The sequence below is a fragment of the Microcebus murinus genome, chromosome 26, assembly GCF_040939455.1.
Source record: "Microcebus murinus isolate Inina chromosome 26, M.murinus_Inina_mat1.0, whole genome shotgun sequence".
Lineage (NCBI taxonomy): Eukaryota > Metazoa > Chordata > Mammalia > Primates > Cheirogaleidae > Microcebus > Microcebus murinus.
The window spans coordinates 17,470,698-17,490,980 of record NC_134129.1 but is presented as its reverse complement, the minus strand read 5'-3'; the positions used below and the strand labels follow the sequence as shown (position 1 = coordinate 17,490,980).

The 20,283-nt window shown below is 41.0% G+C and overlaps 1 protein-coding gene across 7 annotated transcripts in view; it reads right to left on the bottom strand.

The window, feature by feature from the left end:
* The window catches only part of FRYL (FRY like transcription coactivator), a 234,853-nt gene that overhangs the window by 23,489 nt on the left and 191,081 nt on the right, over nucleotides 1-20,283 (bottom strand). For all 7 annotated transcript variants that reach the window (XR_012915093.1, XM_075997948.1, XM_075997951.1 and 4 more), the window contains 9 exons: nucleotides 19,968-20,065; nucleotides 14,545-14,715; nucleotides 12,492-12,632; nucleotides 10,386-10,583; nucleotides 6,235-6,396; nucleotides 6,020-6,094; nucleotides 4,528-4,704; nucleotides 1,353-1,556; nucleotides 143-310 (listed from right to left, as the gene is read on the bottom strand). Coding sequence is in view for 6 of the 7 variants with exons in the window: in XM_075997948.1 (XP_075854063.1) it covers nucleotides 143-310; nucleotides 1,353-1,556; nucleotides 4,528-4,704; nucleotides 6,020-6,094; nucleotides 6,235-6,396; nucleotides 10,386-10,583; nucleotides 12,492-12,632; nucleotides 14,545-14,715; nucleotides 19,968-20,065 (1,394 nt within the window). In the remaining variant the exon portion in view is untranslated. The remainder of the gene's footprint in view (nucleotides 1-142; nucleotides 311-1,352; nucleotides 1,557-4,527; nucleotides 4,705-6,019; nucleotides 6,095-6,234; nucleotides 6,397-10,385; nucleotides 10,584-12,491; nucleotides 12,633-14,544; nucleotides 14,716-19,967; nucleotides 20,066-20,283) is intronic.

The window sequence follows — 20,283 nt, the reverse complement described above, 5'->3', positions numbered from 1 at the left end:
CCGAAAACAACCTGCCAGGTTAGAAATCCTGGAAAAGGGATCAGAGAATCTCAAGACTCTTTTGGGGAGGAAAAGCGAGGCCCAGGAGAGAGCGCTAAAAGGAGCCCAGATCGGCCATGCGCCAGCCCCCATTTCTCCCCACCTCAGGCAGCTGGCTGTTAGCGCTATCTAGAGAAGCTTCCAGAAGCGGGGGCTCGTCTCTGATCTGCAGGGCCTCTTCTGCCGGGACGCTGCCCGCGGGGTCCTGGGAGTGCAGGAGCGAGTCGGGCTGGCCCGGCGCCGTCTCGCCTGCAGGCGAGTCGCTGTTCAACTGCAGGGACAAAAATGGTAAGATGAGGCATTCACGCGTGGAGTCAGTGGCGGGCACAAAAGCCACGAGGAACGGCATCCTGAAATGCTTCGGGGTGGGGCTCAGCCGTAAACAGCTCCTGCAACCGGCCTGGGCGCGGAGGCTCAGTCCTGTCATCCCGGCACTCTGGGAGGCCGAGGCGGGAGGATCACTCGCTCGAGGTCGGGAGTTCGACACCAGCCTGAGCAAGAGTGAGGCCCCGTCTCTGCTATAAATTTACAGCAACTACAGGAGGAGACAAAGAAGACATAATAAAAAGGAGAACTAAAAAAAAATCTAAATAAATAAAAAAGTTATTAAATAAAAATAAATTATTAATATTATAAAAATAATTATTAAATAAAAAATTAAAAAAATAAATACATAGAAAGAAGTTAGCCAAACAACTAAAAATAGAAAAAAAAAAATTAGCCGGGCGTGGTGGTGCATGCCTGTAGTCCCAGCTACTTGGGAGGCCGAGGCAGGAGGATCACTTGAGGCCAGGAGTTGGAGGTTGCTGTGAGCAAGGCTGACGCCACGGCCGGCACTCACTCTAGCCCCGGGCAACAGAGCGAGACTCTGTCTCAAAAAATTAATAATAATAATAATAAAAAGAGGGGCCGGGCGCGGTGGCTCACGCCTGTCATCCTAGCACTCTGGGAGGCTGAGGCTGGAGGATCGCTCGAGGCCAGGAGTTCGAAACCAGCCTGAGCAAGACCGAGACCCCCGTCTCTATTATAAATAGAAAGAAATTAATTGGCCAACTGATATATATATATATATAGAAAAAAATTAGCCGGGCATGGTGGTGCATGCCTGTGGTCCCAGCTACTCGGGAGGAGGCTGAGGCAGGAGGATTGCTTGAGGCCAGGAGTTTGAGGTTGCTGTGAGCGAGGCTGATGCCACGGCACTCATGCTAGCCTGGGCAACAGAGCACGACTCTGTCTCAATCAATCCATCAATCAATCAATCAATCAGAGGGAGACGCGAGGGGCCGCATCTACGTGCAAAGGGGACCGCGTACCAGCTGCGTGCGCGACAGTATCTGGCTGGCCGTGAGCGCAGCCTCTTCCTCGGAGGACTCGTCCGTGTCCTCCTGGTTGGTGAGGTTCAGGCTGGGCGTGCTGCTGGAGCACGGGTACTCCTGCAGGGAGGGCGTGTCGCCCTTGTCCATGCTGTCCAGCGAGCGCCGGCGCACGCCCCAGTTGAAGTTGTCCATGCTCTCGCCCTGCAAAAGCAAGACGCGGCGTCTGAGCCACCCCGGACTGCAGGCATCCGCGCGGGAAACGCAGCGCACGGGGAAGACACTCGCCAAGACAGAAAACGCAGGATGTGCACCGTCAGAAGCAGAGTTTCAATCAGCCCTTCGATGTCTTTAAACTTCTAGCTCGCCAAGAAGGATGCATGTTTCAAAAGGACCCAGATTATTTGCTTGGCAATCTGTGATAAGACTGAATTTTCTCGACTTTCTGTCTTGGATCACCAGGGGGCGGGGGGGACCAACCCAATCCAATATCTTAGGCCACTTCTGTTCTAATAATACGCAAACACACGAGTGAGACCACACAGAGGACAAATACACCGCAGGCGACAACAGGTAAACAAGCCACGACACCGAGTCACAACTTACCTGCAGCTCCTGGTTAGCAAAAAGGGAAAACACACAGAATTAGAAAGAACGAAGACAGACATTTAAATATATGCTACGCTTTTTTTGGGGCGGGGGGGGGAACTCTGAGATTTTGCAAACTCAAAGACTGATTCAAGCTCTGGGCTCAGCTTTGTGCAGGAAGCCGACGACATGTGACTCAAACTACTTTCTCGTGCATCGTAGAGCGTGAAAAAGTCAGAGACAGACACTTAAAACAACATTTCTGTGATCCACGCTGGCAACACGAACTTTTAAGAAAATCCTCAAAATTTACATGGACTTAATACTTGGTACAAGGCAAAAACTGACTTCAAATACCCACATTCGACTGACAACACACAAAGTCACAATTAGTTTAGTCGGGAGGATGGCTCTGGCTAGATGCAATGGTCATTTTGTACTATAAAATAATTTAAAAATCAAGGTCACAGCTATCAAAATACAACCGTCGCCAATTTCAAAGGAAATACGACAAATTTCAATTTCATCCCACTTGAGGATTTATGGAAGTTATGTTTCTGTTATTATAAGCTGATCCTGCTTTTGTAAGGATATAAATATACTTCTTTGATTTTTTTTTTCTGTTTAGTCACGTTTGATACTCCAGCTGTTTAAATATACTCCTTATAATCTTTCTCAGGCCTTGATATGACAAATTACACTGAGTTCGCTGGCAAAATATGATTTATTTGTATCACTTTACTTAGGAAGGCATTGTCCAGATTAGAGGTTTTCAAATTTTTCTTTTCTTTCTTTCTTTTTTTTTTTTTTATAAAATAAAGCAGAAGAGTATTTATTTCAAATGAAATTTTAGAAGGAAGTCAGTTGTGCAAAACTACTAAAACCAGAACTTCTCTGGTTGAAGACAACACCCAGGAGAGATCTGGTCATTTGGCCTTTGGAACTATCCCTGCTATTTCTCAAGGTATCTCAGAAGCCCAGAGCTCTGCAGGTTCAAGTTTGAACACCACGTTCCTAAGGACATTTTAAATATTATTATTCAGCATAACACATAATCACAGCAGCAGCCCTTAATATATATTTGGTGAGTGAACAGACACTGTGGGCTTTTGGAGGAGGGCAACATTTTAGAAGTTTCAGTAGTAATTGGGTTTCATAGCAATCAAAATATTTTCTGTTATTGTGTTTTAAATACTAGACCCAGGTTCTAGAAAATCTATATCGTTTGATTTGGACTAATTATGAGGCACAAATTAGCATCCTCACTCTTGCCCCTCATATTACTGTGACTTGCAGTAAAGACAGAACTACAATAAGCATCTTTCATCCATTCTAAGGTTCTATTAAAAGCCATGTTCATTACTACTGACATTTTAGAGTACTGGATGGACTTGAAGGCATTTACAGTGCTCTTTAAACAAAAAAAAGGCAAACAGACAAACAAAAAATAACCCTACCATTACAAAAATGTCAAGACCTGCCTTTAGAAATATAAAATCTGAACTGAGGAAAAAAAAAAAAAAAACAACCCTAAATAAATACAGAAAGATAGAAGCTGCTCATGGCCTTAAGGCAGAGCAAGAGGTTTCTTTGAGTCATCCCAGTTTGTTGCCTGGCTGTGCCAGTCTGTGCTGTTTCCTACAATATGATTTTCAAGTGATGAGAGTGAAGTCAGTTTTAGGGGTTGGTGACCCGCCCTTTTTGGGAAAAGAAAAACGAAATGAAAAGAAAGAATAGAAAATATAAACATGGCATTTAGCAAAGCAACTTCTTCGCTTTTTCTGAGACCATTTCTGGAAGCTGCTCTGTGTGACTTGTTTGCACACAGCAGTGACAAGCCACCCCGCTGTAGTGTGAGGTCAAGCTGACTTGCAGAGAGGGGCAGGGCTCAGGGAACTGCAGAGAAGCAGCCAGAGAGTTCGCTGAGCCACAGCTGAGTACAGAAGCTCCCACTCTGGACTAGCTCACTCTGGTGAGCAAAGAAAGCTACTTTTTGAATTTAAAAGTTCCATTTACAAGAAAGCTTCTATCAACATAATCTAGACTGAATCAACTTAGAGGAGAGAGCCCTTTGGGTGTTCAATGAAACGAGGCATTTGAGAGAGTTTTAGCGACATCATAAAGAAGAAAGAGGCCAGGAACGCCCCGGGAAGAACTTCAGTCATTTGCCAAAGGGAAAAGTTCTAGAAGGACAAAAGCCTTCCCTGGCAGTCAATATAGTGGTAAGTGCCACCCTGTTTAAAGTTGCTGGATCAATTTTAATATCATTTTTTAATTTTTTCACTGCACACTCGCTTGTACACCTCCTGCAAAATATTTAAGACTGATAAGCGCACCCTAAAAATAATTTTGAAGGCATATTTTTATGTTTCCAAAGATAAAGATGAAGAGCTGCAAGTTCTTCCATCTCATACTCATTCTGCTGTCAGCTCACTGTGGCACTCACACGTTTAGTCCTTGGTTTCCATTTTCACCTTTGTGATCTTACAATGACCTCGATGAGGGACGACCCTGGGGCCAAAGCCTTAGTTTTCACGCGACCGTCCACTGTTCTGAGGACACGGACAAAGAGAGGCCGAGGCCTTACCTCTGCGTCCTCCAGCTCCACGTCTAGAAAGTCAAAGTCCTTGAAAACACCAAACTGCTGTTCGCTGCTGCTGTCCTCCACCGCCGCTTCCTCCTCCTGGGTTCTGTGCTCCGTGGCAGAGATGAGGCTGGTCTGTGGGTCTCCGGCCTCCAAATCCTCGTTGGAAGAAAACACGACCTGGCACCCCACACGGGGAAAAAAGGAAAAAGAGTCCCCCTGTCAGAGGGGCCACCCTGAACACGAGACAGCAACGTCCCAAAGCCACCGCAGGCCTTATCCATCCTGCAGAAGCTTCCGAGCTTGAATTTGGCCTTCATCTCCAACGAGCCCAGCCTCTAATTAGCCCTGCTGCCAGGTTTTATCACAACAGACAGGGTTTTTTTGTTTTTGCTTTTTGAGACAGAGTCTCACTCTGTTGCCCAGGCTAGAGTGAGTGCCGTGGCGTCAGCCTCGCTCACAGCAACCTCAAACTCCTGGGCTCAAGCGATCCTCCTGCCTCAGCCTCCCGAGTAGCTGGGACTACAGGCATGCGCCACCATGCCCGGCTAATTTTTTCTATATATATATATTAGTTGGCCAATTAATTTCTTTCTATTTATAGTAGAGACGGGGTCTGGCTCTTGCTCAGGCTGGTTTCGAACTCCTGAGCTCAAGCAATCTGCCTGCCTCGGCCCACACAGAGTGCTAGGGTTACAGGCGTGAGCCACCGAGCCCGGCCTACAGACAGGTATTTTTTCATTCTTAGTTAACACCATAAGTTAGGCGAATTAGAAAAAACAGGCAAGGAGGAAGAATCACTTCTTTTTTGGGAGGGGGCACAGAGTCTCACTCTGTTGCCCGGGCTAGAGTGCCGTGGCATCAGCCTAGCTCACAGCAACCTCCAACTCCTGGGCTCAAGCAATCCTCCTGCCTCAGCCTCCTCTGAGTAGCTGGGACTACAGGCATGTGCCACCATGCCCGGCTAATTTTTTTATATATGTTTTTAGTTGTTCAATTAATTTATTTCTATTTTTATTTATTTATTTATTTATTTATTTATTTATTTATTTAATACTTTTTCATTTTTAAAATTTTCTTTATTTAACTGACATTAAGATATTCACACAGAATTCTTTCTATTTTTAGTAGAGACGGGGTCTCGCTCTTGCTCGGGCTGGTCTCGAACCCCTGACCTTGAGCGATCCTCCCGCCTCGGCCTCCCATAATAGAGCTAGGATTGATTACAGGCATGAGCCACCTCGCCCGGCCCAGAATCATTTCTTCATGGAATGACTTTTCTTTTTATTTTTTTTTCTTTCTCTTTTTTATTTTTTATTTTATTTTATTTTTAAACAAATTAATTTTATTAAAATTACTGCTTGGGTCCTTACACTGATTCGTCTCTCTCTCTCTCTCTCTTTTTTTTAATCTCTTTGTTTCTTTCTTTACCCTACATGAACTTTGACTGGACATGATTTTTAAAGCCTCTACACTTGCCCTCATGATTACTCACCGATGGATTCTTTGGGAGGCCAGACTCTGGACCACAGAGAGACAGCACGTTCATTAGCTTTTCTCTTGTTCTTCGCTAAAGAAAAAAATAAAATAAAATAAAAAATTCAAATGTTAGGATTACTGAGAAAATAAGGCATATTCTCAAGTTTTCCCACGTATCACAAAACTGAGTCTTGTGTCCTGTGAACGTTCCACTGGATGTGGCTCACGCACCTGTGACAACTGCGGCCTTTTCCAACTAACAGGAAGCAGGGCGTTGGAGTTGGAACTGGAGGACGTGGAGGAAGTGCTTCTAGTGACAGCGATGACTTTGGGTTTGCCATTTCTCCCGGCTGCGCTGTGCTGATCTCCGTATTTATTTCCAATAATTGGGGTCTACGCAGAAACAGAATGCCAGGGTTTGACTCGGCTATTTCTGCATAGACTTATATAACAGTGTGCCCATACTGACTTTAAAAAAAAAAAAAAAATGGCCAAAAGACAACATAAAGAGAGAAAATTACTTAGCATGAGGTGGATGTTATAAAAACCAAAGGTAATGACATCTTTTTTCTTTAATCAAGAGATTTGACTTCACTGGAAATAACTTTGCATCTGGGATTATCGGAGAGCCTGTTCCTATTTTAAATGCAACCTGCTTTCTTTAAAAACCACCACCTCCCACCTTCCCCTTGCCATGACTGTAAAATAGATCCTCCTTGTGGAAAGCTCAAAAAATATATAAAAGATTATTTTTAAAAATCACCTATATTCTCACCAGAGTTAACAGCTGTTAAATTTTGGTGGGTTTTTTTGCAATGCATACAGTTAAATGCCCTTCAATAATGTGGTTTTAGCAAACATTGACGATAAATAACAACTTCAAAGAGGAAAATTTCTATGTAGCTTCTTACTACAAATGTGCTAATCTGTGTAATATTCCCAACGTTTATTTCTGTAAAAATTCTATGACAATGTAAAACTCCTTTGTATTTATTTTGCTTTGCAAAGTGTTCTGAATTTGCATTTGAAGAAAAAATTCAAGGTCATCTGCATGCCATTCAAGTCCCTTTAAGATCCTTCTTATTTCCTGAGCCTCAAATACTTGAAAATACCACTCCCTCTAGACCTTCACACTCCAGCAAAACTGAGCTTCCTACTGTTTCCCAAATATACTATGATCTTTTATGGACTTACGTTTGACACCTGTTGGCTCCTTTGCGTGGGATATCCAGTAAGTAAACCCCTAATCACCTTCTCATGTTTTTTTTTTTTTTTTTTGAGACAGAGTCTCACTCTGTTGCCCCGGCTAGAGTGCCATGGTTTCAGCCTAGCTCACAGCAACCTCCAACTCCTGGGCTCAGGCGATCCTCCTGCCTCAGCCTCCAGAGTAGCTGGGACTACAGGCATGCGCCACCATGCCCGGCTCATTTTTTTGTGTATATATATATATATTTAGTTGGTCAATTAATTTCTTTCTATTTTTAGTACAGACGGGGTCTCGCTCAGGCTGATTTCGAACTCCCAACCTTGAGCAATCCGCCTGCCTCGGCCTCCCAGAGTGCTAGGATTACAGGCGTGAGCCACCGCGCCCGGCACCTTTTCATGTTGAGTCCAGACTTCTAAGGATGCCTTCTCTCACACCACCACCATCTCTGTGTAACCCTACTTGGACATTTAGCATACTGGTGATCCTTTGTAGTTTTCCTTCTACTACACGTGTGTCCCGGGGACCCTGAGTAATCACCTCTGTATACCTCCAGTGTCTATGCATGGCACAGACATAAAGAATTTTATTTATGAAGAATTAATAAAGAATTTTTGGTGAACCAAATGGAAATTAAGCATACAAAATGTTTTGAGAATTTGCATTAGTGCTTCAAATAAAATAATTAAGTTAGGGCCAGGCCTGTCATCCTAGCACTCTGGGAGGCCGAGGCGGAAGGATCACTCAAGGTCAGGAGTTGGAAACCAGCCTGAGCAAGAGCGAGACCCTGTCTCTACTAAAAATAGAAAGAAATAATTTGGATAACTAAAAATATATAGAAAAAAATTAGCCGGGCATGGTGGCGCATGCCTGTAGTCCCAGCTACTCGGGAGGCTGAGGCAGGAGGATCGCTTGAGCCCAGGAGTTTGAGGTTGCTGTGAGCTAGGCTGACACCACTGCACTCACTCTAGCCTGGGCAACAGAGTGAGACTCTGTCTAAAAAAAAAAAAAAACAAAAAAAAAAATTAAAAAACATAATTATGGTATATGATCAATTTATAACTCAGAAGAAACAGGAAAGCCAAGTTTATCATGTTACATACTTTGTATTAGAAATTCTCAGATGTTACAAGTATCTGAATGGGCAAAAAAAAAAAATAAAGAAAAAGTAAAAATAATAAAAGAAAAAAAAGAAATTCTCAGATGTCAATTAACTTCAAAGTTAGCAAGAAACATACATTCCATTTGAAAAAAAAAACAAAACACAAAAAACTCAAAAGACCCCTGCAAAAACTTTTGGATAAATTCTATTACCAAGACTAAAACTGCAATAAAAAATATTATACCTACATGATTCTAATCAATAAAAACATAATTACATCTTTAATTTTTTTTAATCTTTTTCAAGCTCCCTACAATACTTGATCAATAACTTCCTTCTTAAAACATCATTCCCGTGGCTTCCAAAAGACCATTTTGATGACATCCCAGCCACCAAGGGTGGGCTCAGGTGCCAGAGGAAAAAAAAAATCAGGATTCCCACTAAGGGTCAAAAATCTTGACATGAGATTTGTACTAATATGTAACCAAGTCAGGGTTCAGCTTTCCTTCTGGACTGGTGGGCCCTGCCTTTGCCTAGCCCTAAAATATTTGGCTTCTTAGGTTTCATTTTATTTTAGCCCCGTTTTCTTTTGAGTTTTCCTTCCATGGTGTTAGCTATCCACTGATACAACACGGAAAAAAACCCTTGAAGTGTTACTTCCACCCAAGTTTTCGTCTAAAAATTCAGATCCTCGAATCTACTTGTCCACTAGGCATCTCCATTAGGACGTTTTAGTCACTTCAGAGTCAATGTGTCCAAGACCCAAGCCATCGCTCTCTTCTTCCTGGGGCCATCACTCTTCCGCCGACCAGGGCCACTCCTCAAACCCCTGATGCCTCTTCCCCTCCCTTCCCGTCAAATCCCAGCAGTTACTTCCTTGGTCTTTTTGTAAACTATCCTTTCTCTCTGCCTTTCCTCTGCAATTATTTAGGAACAATCCCACATTATCTTTTGCCCAGATTATTCTAGCAGATTCTTTATTAATTTTCCTCCCTCCTCCCTGGGCTATTTTTCCCATCTTGTTACAAGAGTGATCTTCCTAAAATGCAAACTCTGATATTTGCTATTCCAGCTAAAAATCCATTAAGAGCTCACACTGTGTTAAGATAAAACCAGCTGGGGCCGGGCGCGGTGGCTCACGCCTGTCATCCTAGCACTCCTGGAGGCCGAGGCGGGAGGATCGCTCGAGGTCAGGAGTTCGAAACCAGCCTGAGCAAGAGCCAGACCCCCTCTCTACTATAAATAGAAAGAAATTAATTGGCCAACTAATATATATATATATATATAAATTAGCCGGGCATGGTGGCACATGCCTATAGTCCCAGCTACTCAGGAGGCTGAGGCAGGAGGATTGCTTGAGGCCAGGAGTTTGAGGTTGCTGTGAGCTAGGCTGACGCCATGGCACTCACTCTAGCCTGGGCGACAGAGTGAGACTATGTATGTATGTATGTATGTATGAATGAATGAATAAATAAATAAATACATATATACATACATAATAAAAAAAACAAAACCAGCTGGTTACTATGGGATGTAAGATCTCTGTAATCTCGCCCTTCCTATGCCTCTGGCCTCATCTCTCATCACACTCCACCTGCATTCTCTGAACTCTGTACTTAAGGTACGCTCTACTACTGGAAGCTTCTAGAACATCATGCTTTCCCACGCGTGCAAGCCTTCACTCACACACACTCCGTTTCCCCGGGTTTAACCTCTCCTCCCCCAATCCCCTGTCTAGGGTTACTGTGTCTTTCAACGCTCAGCTCGGACTGTTACTTCTTTCCTGAAAGCACGCCTTTCGGTAGGTGCTGTCTGTTCCCACAGCGCTTCTCACTGGCCCAGCCAAGCACGGGTCAGCAGGTTTATTTGCCTTTCCCCCCAAGAGACCGTAAACTTCCCCAGAGTAGGCCTCCCCCCCTGCACCCCGCTTTTCATAACAGCTATCACAGGCGCGTGCCACTGAGTGTGAGCTCAGTCAGTGCTGGTGGGATGAGGGAATGAATGAATGAATGAATGAACGAACGAACGAACGAACATTCCTGAATGAGCACCTTGACCAACTCCTGAGCATCTTACCTCGGATATATCAAAATGAAAATCTAAAGTCTTCCCAGGCAACTCCTTGGAAACATTATTGAAAATTTTAGTGAAGGATATTTCGGGAGAACCCATGTCTCCCCCGTAGGTCTTGGGGACATCGTTGGGTACAACAAGACTCGCAGAGCGCGACACCACCAGTTTCAGTATGTTAAGGGCTTCCTTCCAGTAAGGACTCTGGTTTAAAAGATAATTAACACATAAAAGTTACAAATGCGCATTTATATAAGAATAATTTAGTGTACACTGTAGACTATGAAAGTATCATTTACACACATAATAATGCTACCAAATCAGAATATCTTACTTTTTCTGCCAATAAATCCTTTATAATTATCATTAATTTGGAAAGTCTAATACAATAATCTTGCAATAGTGGTAAACAAAGAGGCTGTTAGATGCTTGAACTTTCTGGTTTTAAGATTCTAAAATTATGGCCGGGCGCGGTGGCTCACTCACGCCTGTCATCCTGGCACTCTGGGAGGCCGAGGCGGGAAGATCGCTCGAGGTCAGGAGTTCGAAACCAAGCCTGAGCAAAAGACCCTGTGTCTCTATTTAAAAAGTAGAAAGAAATGAATTGGCCAATTAAAAATATATAGAAAAAATTAGCCAGGCGTGGTGGCGCATGCCTATAGTCCCAGCTACTCGGGAGGCTGAGGCAGGAGGATCGCTTGAGCCCAGGAGTTGGAGGTTGCTGTGAGCGAGGCTGATGCCCTGACACTCTAGCCTAAGCGACAGAGTGAGACTCTGTCTCAAAAAAAAAAAAAAAAAAAGATTCTAAAATTTAAATATTTTAAGTCTTGCAAATACTTTTTTAATGTATACATTCTCAGACATAAAGATATTAAAACACTTGAACATATTTTGGATATTTTTTCTTGATAACCCAGGCTCCGAATAATGATTGTATATACAATGCTAAAATGATGTTCTTAGGGATTACTGAGTTGTACGGGGTAAGTTTTTTCCCCCTACATATCTGTGGCTATGTTTTTAAGGTTATTTTTCTGGTTTTTCCCACCAACATAATTTAGGAGTGCTTTACACGTTAGATGTATATGTGGGGAAGACTCAATGTTTGATAAAAATTTATACTATCTTTCTTGTACCATCTACTTAAAAGAATACATAGAAAAAACTACTTTTTTTCTTATTTATGGTACCAAAATCACATCTCAACCTTGTATTATAAATATTCTTTCACAGTTGACATCTAAAGAAAGAAAAACACCATTAAAACAACAACAGCAAAAAGGAAGTGACAAATTTTTGGCAGAACTGAGTTATCCAATTTAGCTATAACATCATGATATGAACATACCTAAAACACAAAATTTTATCAGCCACAAAAAGTAACTCTAAAATACAGGCTCTTCAAAGAGATCCTCTAAACGTGGTATCTGTTCACTATGTAGAATCTGGTTAAAAACCAGGAAAGTACAAAGAAGGAAAGAGCAATGAGTCACAATCCTAACTTCCAGAGACAGTGACTGCTGCCATTTGTGTATACGCATTCCTTCCAGTCATTACTGAAATGCATGCTCGTCAATGGAATTGTTAAAATCAAAAGTAGGAATCAGGCCAGGTGCGGTGACTCACGCCTGTAATCCTGGCACTTTGGAGGCTCAAGTGGGAGGTCCACTTGAGGCCAGGAGTTTGAGCGCAGCCTGGGCGACAAAGCAAGACCCCATCTCTACAAAATTAAGAAAAATGAGCCAGGCGTGGTGGCGCGTGCCTGTAGTCCCAGCTACTCGGGAGGCTGAGGCAGCAGGATCGCTTAAGCCCCGAAGTTCTAGAAGGCAGTGAGCTATGATCACGCCACTGCACTGCAGCCCACGCAACAGAGTGAGACCTTGTCTCCAAAAAAAGAAAAATAAAAAAAAGTAGGCGCCATATACATCCCACCATTCCAATTCTGCTTTTTGCCAGTTACACTGAGAATATTTTCCACGTTGTAAACATTTCTGAAAACACGATTTATGGATTAATCACTTTCCTCTTGGATATTTAAGGCATTTCCAGTTTTTATGATTACCGATGGTTTTGAGCTGGACGATGCTATATGCAAGCTTCGCGGTCACTCACCTGGACATATTTGCCAATGATCTTTATGATCTCCAGATTGAACTGCTTGATGGGGGCTGCAGACAGGTCGATATGGCTCAGTAGACTGTAGATAATCTGCAGTAATGACTGCTGCATGCTGGACAGTCCTTTCTCTAACAGCTAAAAGTAATATTAAAAAGTATACTTTCATGAGGTTGAAGAAAAACTCAATATTTACATCTATGATGTTGAAAAACATAATGGATTTAACCAATGAGTTTACAGATGATTAGAAATCTAGAGACTGATAAAGTAAAAAGGGGTAACGTTTACTACTGCTATTTTCCCTGGTTCAGAAAGGAGAGTTAGGTAATTGTTTTTCATCTCGATTGCAGTGTTTTATTGTCAAAACTCATTTAGTTAAAAATCACTTATTTTGGGTTAAAAGGAAAAGTGTCAAAACCACAGAGTAGCTACTTGCAAAGCAATCATACCCTTCATGTTATTAGCTACATGATCTCATACAAGGTTACTGACCTCTCTGGGCCTTGGTTTTGTTTTTTTTTAAGTGCAAAATAGCAGTTATCACATACCTTGTAGGGTTTTTGCAGGGCAGATTAAAGATACATAGTTTTAAAAACATCTAACTAGTTTTCATACAATTGTTAGCAATAGTTTGAGATCTATGAATAACAACAACACAAGGATCAACAAGCATTCTCTTTGCAGAGCGGAAAAATATTGTCCCTGTGTGGTACCGAGACAGTGAGTATGGCCTTGATGGTGAGTTTCATGGTGGCACAGATGTGACGCTGGTCGATGGCACTTAAATATGACAAGTGGACGAATATTTTTAGCGATTAGGAATTTCTACCCTTTGAGGTCCTCTTTGTGGCTATCTACTCAGTAATTTACTTTTCTGGGTGTGAAGTTATTTCTTAGGCATCAGATAAATATTAACTTTTTATGCCGTTCTACAGGCACCTTTTTCGTCATCTATTTTTTCGCCCCCTCAAAATCGTATTTTAGATAGGAAGCTAATACATCATCAGAATAAAAACTTGCCTAGCCAGAAAGGCTTCTGCATGCTGTGCTATCATTCTAAAAAGGATTTCACCAGCCTGAGCAAGAGTGAGACCACATCTCTAATAGAAAGAAATTAATTGGTCAACTGAAAATATATAGAAAAAATTAGCCGGGCATGGTGGCGCGTGCCTATAGTCCCAGCTACTCGGGAGGCTGAGGCAGGAGGATCGCTTGAGCCCAGGAGTTTGAGGTTGCTGTGAGCTAGGCTGACGCCACGGCACTCTGGCCCAGGCAACAGAGTGAAACTCTGTCTCAAAAAATAATAATAATAAAAAAAATAATAATAAGGATTTCAAAGCCAAGAACTAATTTTGTGAAAATAAGAATTATAACCGTTCTGTAGGATTAAGACCACTAAAAACCTATTTATCATTTTAAATAAAGGTGAGGTTGACATTAGTTTGATGTCACTTACGGAAGGACAGTGAGTAAGGAAATAAATACTTGAGAAAACAAAAACCCCCTTCATAAATAAGAACTTCCTTTGTACTTGAATTACCTTTTTCCTTAAAAAAAATATTATCTATATCCACTCTTTTTTTTTTTTTTTTTGAGACAGAGTCTCACTCTGTTGCCCAGGCTAGAGTGCCGTGGCATCAGCCTAGCTCACAGCAACCTCAAACTCCTGGGCTCAAGCGATCCTCCTGCCTCAGCCTCCCCGAGTAGCTGGGACTACAGGCATGCGCCACCATGCCTGGCTCATTTTTTTCTATATATTTTTAGTTGGCCAATTAATTTCTTTCTATTTATAGTAGAGACGGGGGTCTCGCTCTTGCTCAGGCTGGTTTCGAACTCCTGACCTCGAGCAATCCTCCTGCCATGGCTTCCCAGAGAGCTAGGATTACAGGCAGTGAGCCACCGCACCCGGCTCTATATCCACTCTTAAAGACAAGTTGAATATCAGTACCAGTGCTACTTCTAGAAATTCTGAAATTGCACTTGAGCATTCTGCCACGGGACAGCTAAGAAGAATATATACACATGCACACACATTCTGGAAACTTACCTCGGCCAGATAGATCACGAGGTTGAAGGTAGTATCTGAGAAGGAGTCGTGCAGGTATCTGCACACCACGTTGATCCAGTTCGAGCAGTCTCTGGAGTACGTGTGCGTGCTGTACAAGCTCATCATGTGCGCCAGGTTGACCAGCGTCGGGCATTTCTCTTCTGCACAGACCTAGGGGACAAATAAAACCACCTCATTATTATTCATCATAAGACAGTGACACCTATTTAAGTGTAAAATAGCAGTTATCGCATACCTTGTAGGGTTCACAGGGCAGGTAAAAGATACACAGCCTTAAAAACATTTGATTAGTTTTCATATACATTTTTATATGAAATTAATTATAAATAAATAATAAATTATTCATATAAATTTAATATTCAACAATGAATTAATGAATGGATTCATTGATTATTTCACCTAAGAGACACAAGTTCAAACTTGATTTATACGAAATGTATTTATTGAATGAAACAATTTAGATATATATTCTAACGTTTCAACGCATTGTATATTTCAATAGAGTAGGAAAGTTAAATAGAAGAGAAAAAAAGTATTCTTGAGAACAACAGCAGGTAGTGTGGAAAGAGGATTAATTAACATGTCAAAGACTTCTGTGGATAGCAAAATAGCAAATTGCTTCAGTCTAAAGATCTGTAAAGGTGTCTTGGGTATAAAAACCCGTGTTTGGTTTTGTAAACCCTAGACATCATTTTGGAACTGTTTTATGGAAGCCATAAGTGGTTCGGTGCACAAGTGCCTATACAGGCAGACTCAACCTGGCAGTTCTCAGGGAGGCTCAGAGCTGCTGAGCCGGGGAGGAAATGCTTTGGACTCCAGCTCTGTGCAAGACATCTCAGTAGACTGAGCAGTCCATTCCCAAGAGCCTCAAGATGTGTGATCGAGTCAAAGGACGCCATTGGGGGGGCTCTGATAAAACTCTGAGTCTTGGCCGGGCGCGGTGGCTCACGCCTGTCATCCTAGCACTCTGGGAGGCCAAGGCAGGAGGATCGCTCAAGGTCAGGAGTTCGAGACCAGCCTGAGCAAGAGCGAGACACCGTCTCTACTAAAAAAAATAGAAAGAAATTAATTGGCCAACTGAAAATATATAGAAAAAAAAAATGAGCTGGGCATGGTGGCGCATGCCTGTAGTCCCAGCTACTTGGGAGGCTGAGGCAGGAGGATCGCTTGAGCCCAGGAGTTTTTGCTGTGAGCCTGGGCAACAGAGCAAGACTCTGTCTCCAAAAAAAAAACAAACAAACAAACAAAAAAACCCAAAAAACAACTCTGAGTCTTGCATCTCTAATGGATGACAGTCTGCAGAGTAGACCCCAAACTGCTTGCTCTTCTGGAAATCTAAAGCGCTCAGATCCTTGGCCAATCTTTTAGAGGCCACTCCAAAATAGACTGACTTCTCAGGGTTTGTCTGATACAGTTCTATAGAATCTCAATGAACAAATGTTTGGGGGGATCTTATCGACTAAATGCACCTTCTTAGTCTGTCTGTTCCCTGGGTTACTGGTGAGGATGTTCCTTGGCCTCTTCCAAGAGACAGCTGAGCAATGCAGAACTGGAAAAGGGCCACAGCAATCTTCCATATCTATCTATCTATCTGTCTGTCTGTCTGTCTGTCTGTCTGTCTGTCTGTCTGTCTATCACAAAAGGCCAGCCACGTTGCAAGTTGTACTTTTAGTTTTTCTTTTTTCGCTTCCTTTACTTACTCTACCTTATTGCTGTTTCATATGTATTTTCACAACTGCCTTGAACACTTGCTAAAGAAATTAGAGTATTTCCTTTTAAAATATATATTTTTTTCATATTCTCTGACATAAAGATCGCTGGCTTTTACTTTGGTAATTCAGAACACATTTAATAGGCTCCGTTTGTCATTTGGGCATTACCACTGAATGGGCCCGGATATAAAGCTATGCAAAGACTGCAGAGACTACTCAAATAGTTCCTTGGAAGTTATTTTATAAAATCATTAAAAGCAGCTGATTTCATGCATCAGCCCTTTACCCATAAAACAGATAACAGAAAGAAGAAAGAAAAATTTTGTTGATATTTTCCAGGTTATTTGTATTTCAAAATGTTCATAATTTACCATATTGATGAAAATCACACATAAAATTTTAGAATTTTACAATAATTTGTTTAAATTCTTTAAAATACAAAAAAACTTTCCTGAAGAATAAAACATTCTTCCATTTGTTTCTAAAGAATGATTTTTGAAAACCTAATTTTGAAAAGGGAGAAAATTCCTTGGAACACATGCCGTGAAATTTTATAGAAAGCCAGCAACTTAGATTTAATTTGGGGATTTTTTTTAAATATTTAAATATTTATTTACTTTTTTTTTTTCCCCAGCAACTTGCAGTACTGCATAATTTTGGAATTTTTAAAACATCAGGTTAAAAATACAATTCAAAAAGAGTGTGTTTTATAAGCAAACTTTTTAGCCTATTTTTTTTTGCCATAATGAATAGCTAAAGAGAGCAATATCTGTCCAAAGTGTTGCCTCATTTTTGACATCACCCTTCTCACAAACAGTAGGACTGCGGGGGATTTTGCATAATGAGGAAGCACATAATGGCAGAAAATTACTCTCAACAGTTATGAGTGAGAGAATAATTAAGGAATCAATTTAATTCACATCCTGCAGGCTGCTAAAAGCATCCAGAGAAGGGACCTTTGTGTGCTGCCCAACGGGAGGAAAACAGACTTAAAAACAACTGATGAATCACAGGAGGCCACCTCTGATTTCTTAAGAACAAAAAAAAAGATATTTGTGAATTTCCTGTGCCCTTCTGAGCGCATGACGTCAGCAGCTGGGTACTCAGGGGCTGTGACATCCTTCAGGCCAGGAGGCTCCTTGGTCAGATTTCAGCTTAAATGCTTCAACCCCCCTTTCTTTTCAGGGGGTTTATACCTTTTATTTTTTTTTAATATACCTTTTATTTTCTTGAAATCCCAAATTACACCAATATATAGTTTTCCCCTTTTATTTTCTTTCTAACCCCTCATGTAAGGGGGAAAAAAAAATCCTTGTTTATAAAATTTTCCTAATGATGTGTCAATAGAATATAAAAGTGAAAGTCATTTTAATACATCTTACATTTTATATCACTTTAATTAATACCTTACTCTTACAAATGCATATTGGTTTTTTTGGGGCAAATCGTCATTTTCCAAAGACAGTATTTTAGTTCCAATAATCATAATTTTTCATCCTCTCTTGATATTTAATGTTCTATTGGATTCGTTTATGAAATAAAACCAAGAATCAAAGATAATTTTTGGCTCATCACCATTTTTCTTTAACTAAGATGTTGCCATTAGCTATAATAATGGCTCCTTTTTCAAAAGGTAAACTACAGGACAAAAAAAGAAAAAAAAAATAATGGCTCTTCTTTTGAAATACATGCTTTTAAAATGATTATGGTAAGAATCTCGCCATTATCTAATTTATTGAGAAATTTAATTGGGATGCAGTCAATAGCATAATTGTATTAGGTATTTGCCTGCCATTTATTAAATATTATCGGGATAGTGAAAAGGTTCTCACTCTTATTACTGTGAATGGGATTAATGGGGTTGGTAGTTTTGTTTTGTTTACTATGTTGGCACGCAGAGATAAATTTGTACTGCCAGTGTTGGAATCTGGGCCATGGAAAGTAGGTGTTTTTTTGTTTTTCTTTTTTTATATAATTTTTAACTCAAACTCACCAACACTGAGAAGGTGGGTGTTATTTGGCCTTCTTGTATCTGCTGTACTACTTGCCAAAGGAACCTCAGCTTTTAAAAAAAAAATTGCCTATCTAAAAAGCTCTTCCTTTGTATTTTATTTGCTTGTTCCCTTCTGTTGAAAATTTGTTTTTTCCTCCCAGTGCTTTACCTAGGTTCTCTTACTGACAATTGCTATTCACTCCTCTCCTGCAGTTCACCAGATTTCCTGTTGTACCTGTATTACCTGTAAATTTACATAACTCCTTCTTGTAACTGTCCACATTTTTAGTCTGAAAAGCCTTCCCCACTGCAAGCCTCAATATTTGACCCTGCTCCCCCAAAATTAAGGATTATATTTAAGTAGAAGGCAAGCTGTTTGAGAGTTCCTTATTGTTCTTGAGAGAGGAAATTATTAAAAATAAAATGTAAAAAATCATATTCTAAAATTAAGAGCCATAATATATATATATATATATATATATATATATATATATATATATATATATATATATATATTATTTATTTATTTTTGAGATAGAGTCTCACTCTGTTGCCCGGGCTAGAGTGCCATGGTGCCAGCCTCGCTCACAGCAATCTCAAACTCCTGGGCTCAAGCAATCCTCCTGCCTCAGCCTCCCGAGTAGCTGGGATTACAAGCATGCACCACCATTCTTGGCTAATTTTTTCTATATATTTTTAGTTGGCCAATTCATTTCTTCCTATTTTTAGTAGAGATGGGGGTCTCGCTCTTGCTCGGTCTGGTCTCGAACTCCTGACCTTGAGCGATCCTCCCGCCTCGGCCTCCCAGAGTGCTAGGATGACAGGCGTGAGCCACCGGGCCTGGTAAAAGCCATAATATTTTTAAACAAACATTATCAGATGATTTAAATAATCTGTACAGTGAGAATGGAAAAGCTAAATAAGGAAGAAAAAAAAAGAGTGAAGGGAGCAGAGAGAAGATGACGAGAAAGAGTGTTAAAAGGGAAAAAAGCAAACAAACATACAGGGAGAGAGACCTTTCAGAATTCCAACATACATTCTTATGCCCTTTCCTTCCTCTGGGCCTTTGCACACGCAATTTCTTCTGCTTGGAAAACTTCCAAACCCCTAGCCCCACTCTTTGCCTCTCATCCAGAGATCTTTCTTTGGTTATTCCTGTTCAGCCTTCGATTTCAGCTTAGCTATCAACTTCTTCCAGAAAGATCTTTGCTGTGCATGTTCTTACAGTATTTTGCCCTCCTATTGCTAAAATACTTACCAGACTCTGGTGACTGTCTATTTACTCAACTGCATTCCAAACCATGATAATTTCCACAAGGGTAAGTATTCTACCTACTTTGCAACACCTAACCCAGGGCTCAGTAAACACTTGGTAGCGAATAAATGAACGAAGGGAGACACTGACAGAGAGGTAGAGGATAAAGTTGGGAACACAGGAGCAGAAAAAGATGCAGACTCAAGAGGAGTGTCGCTCTTAACGAAATAATGTTATTTACTGTCATTTGAGCAGTAACTCACAGCATTACTGCATGACTCCTTTATATGCATAAAAAAATGAATGAAAAATTAGATGCAAAATTCACACAGGAAGCGACAGTAGAAAGATTTTTTTAAAGAGATCCCCCCCTCCCCTTGATAAACTACAGAGCAATTTCCCCGCAGTGATGTCATTATCTTTCGCCGTAACATTTGCTTACCTTTGCTATACGGCTAGCTGTTTCTTTGCAAAACTGAGTTGGGCTGTCAAAATGCTGGATTAAGTGAGGCAATAAGCAAAGGATGTTAAGAGGAAAGCCTATCAAAACAAAACAAAAAAAAAAGCAAACAATAACCAATTTAATTGCACATGATTTTAAAAGTTAAAGGCATTTTTTTTTTTTTTTTTTAAGATGGTTCACAGAAACCATTTTCATTTCCCAGGATACTCGAGCTTCTCAATTTTTATTTTTCATTTATTTTTGGCCAGGGGTCCTCAAACTTTTAAAACAGGGGGGGCCAGTTCACCGTCCCCCA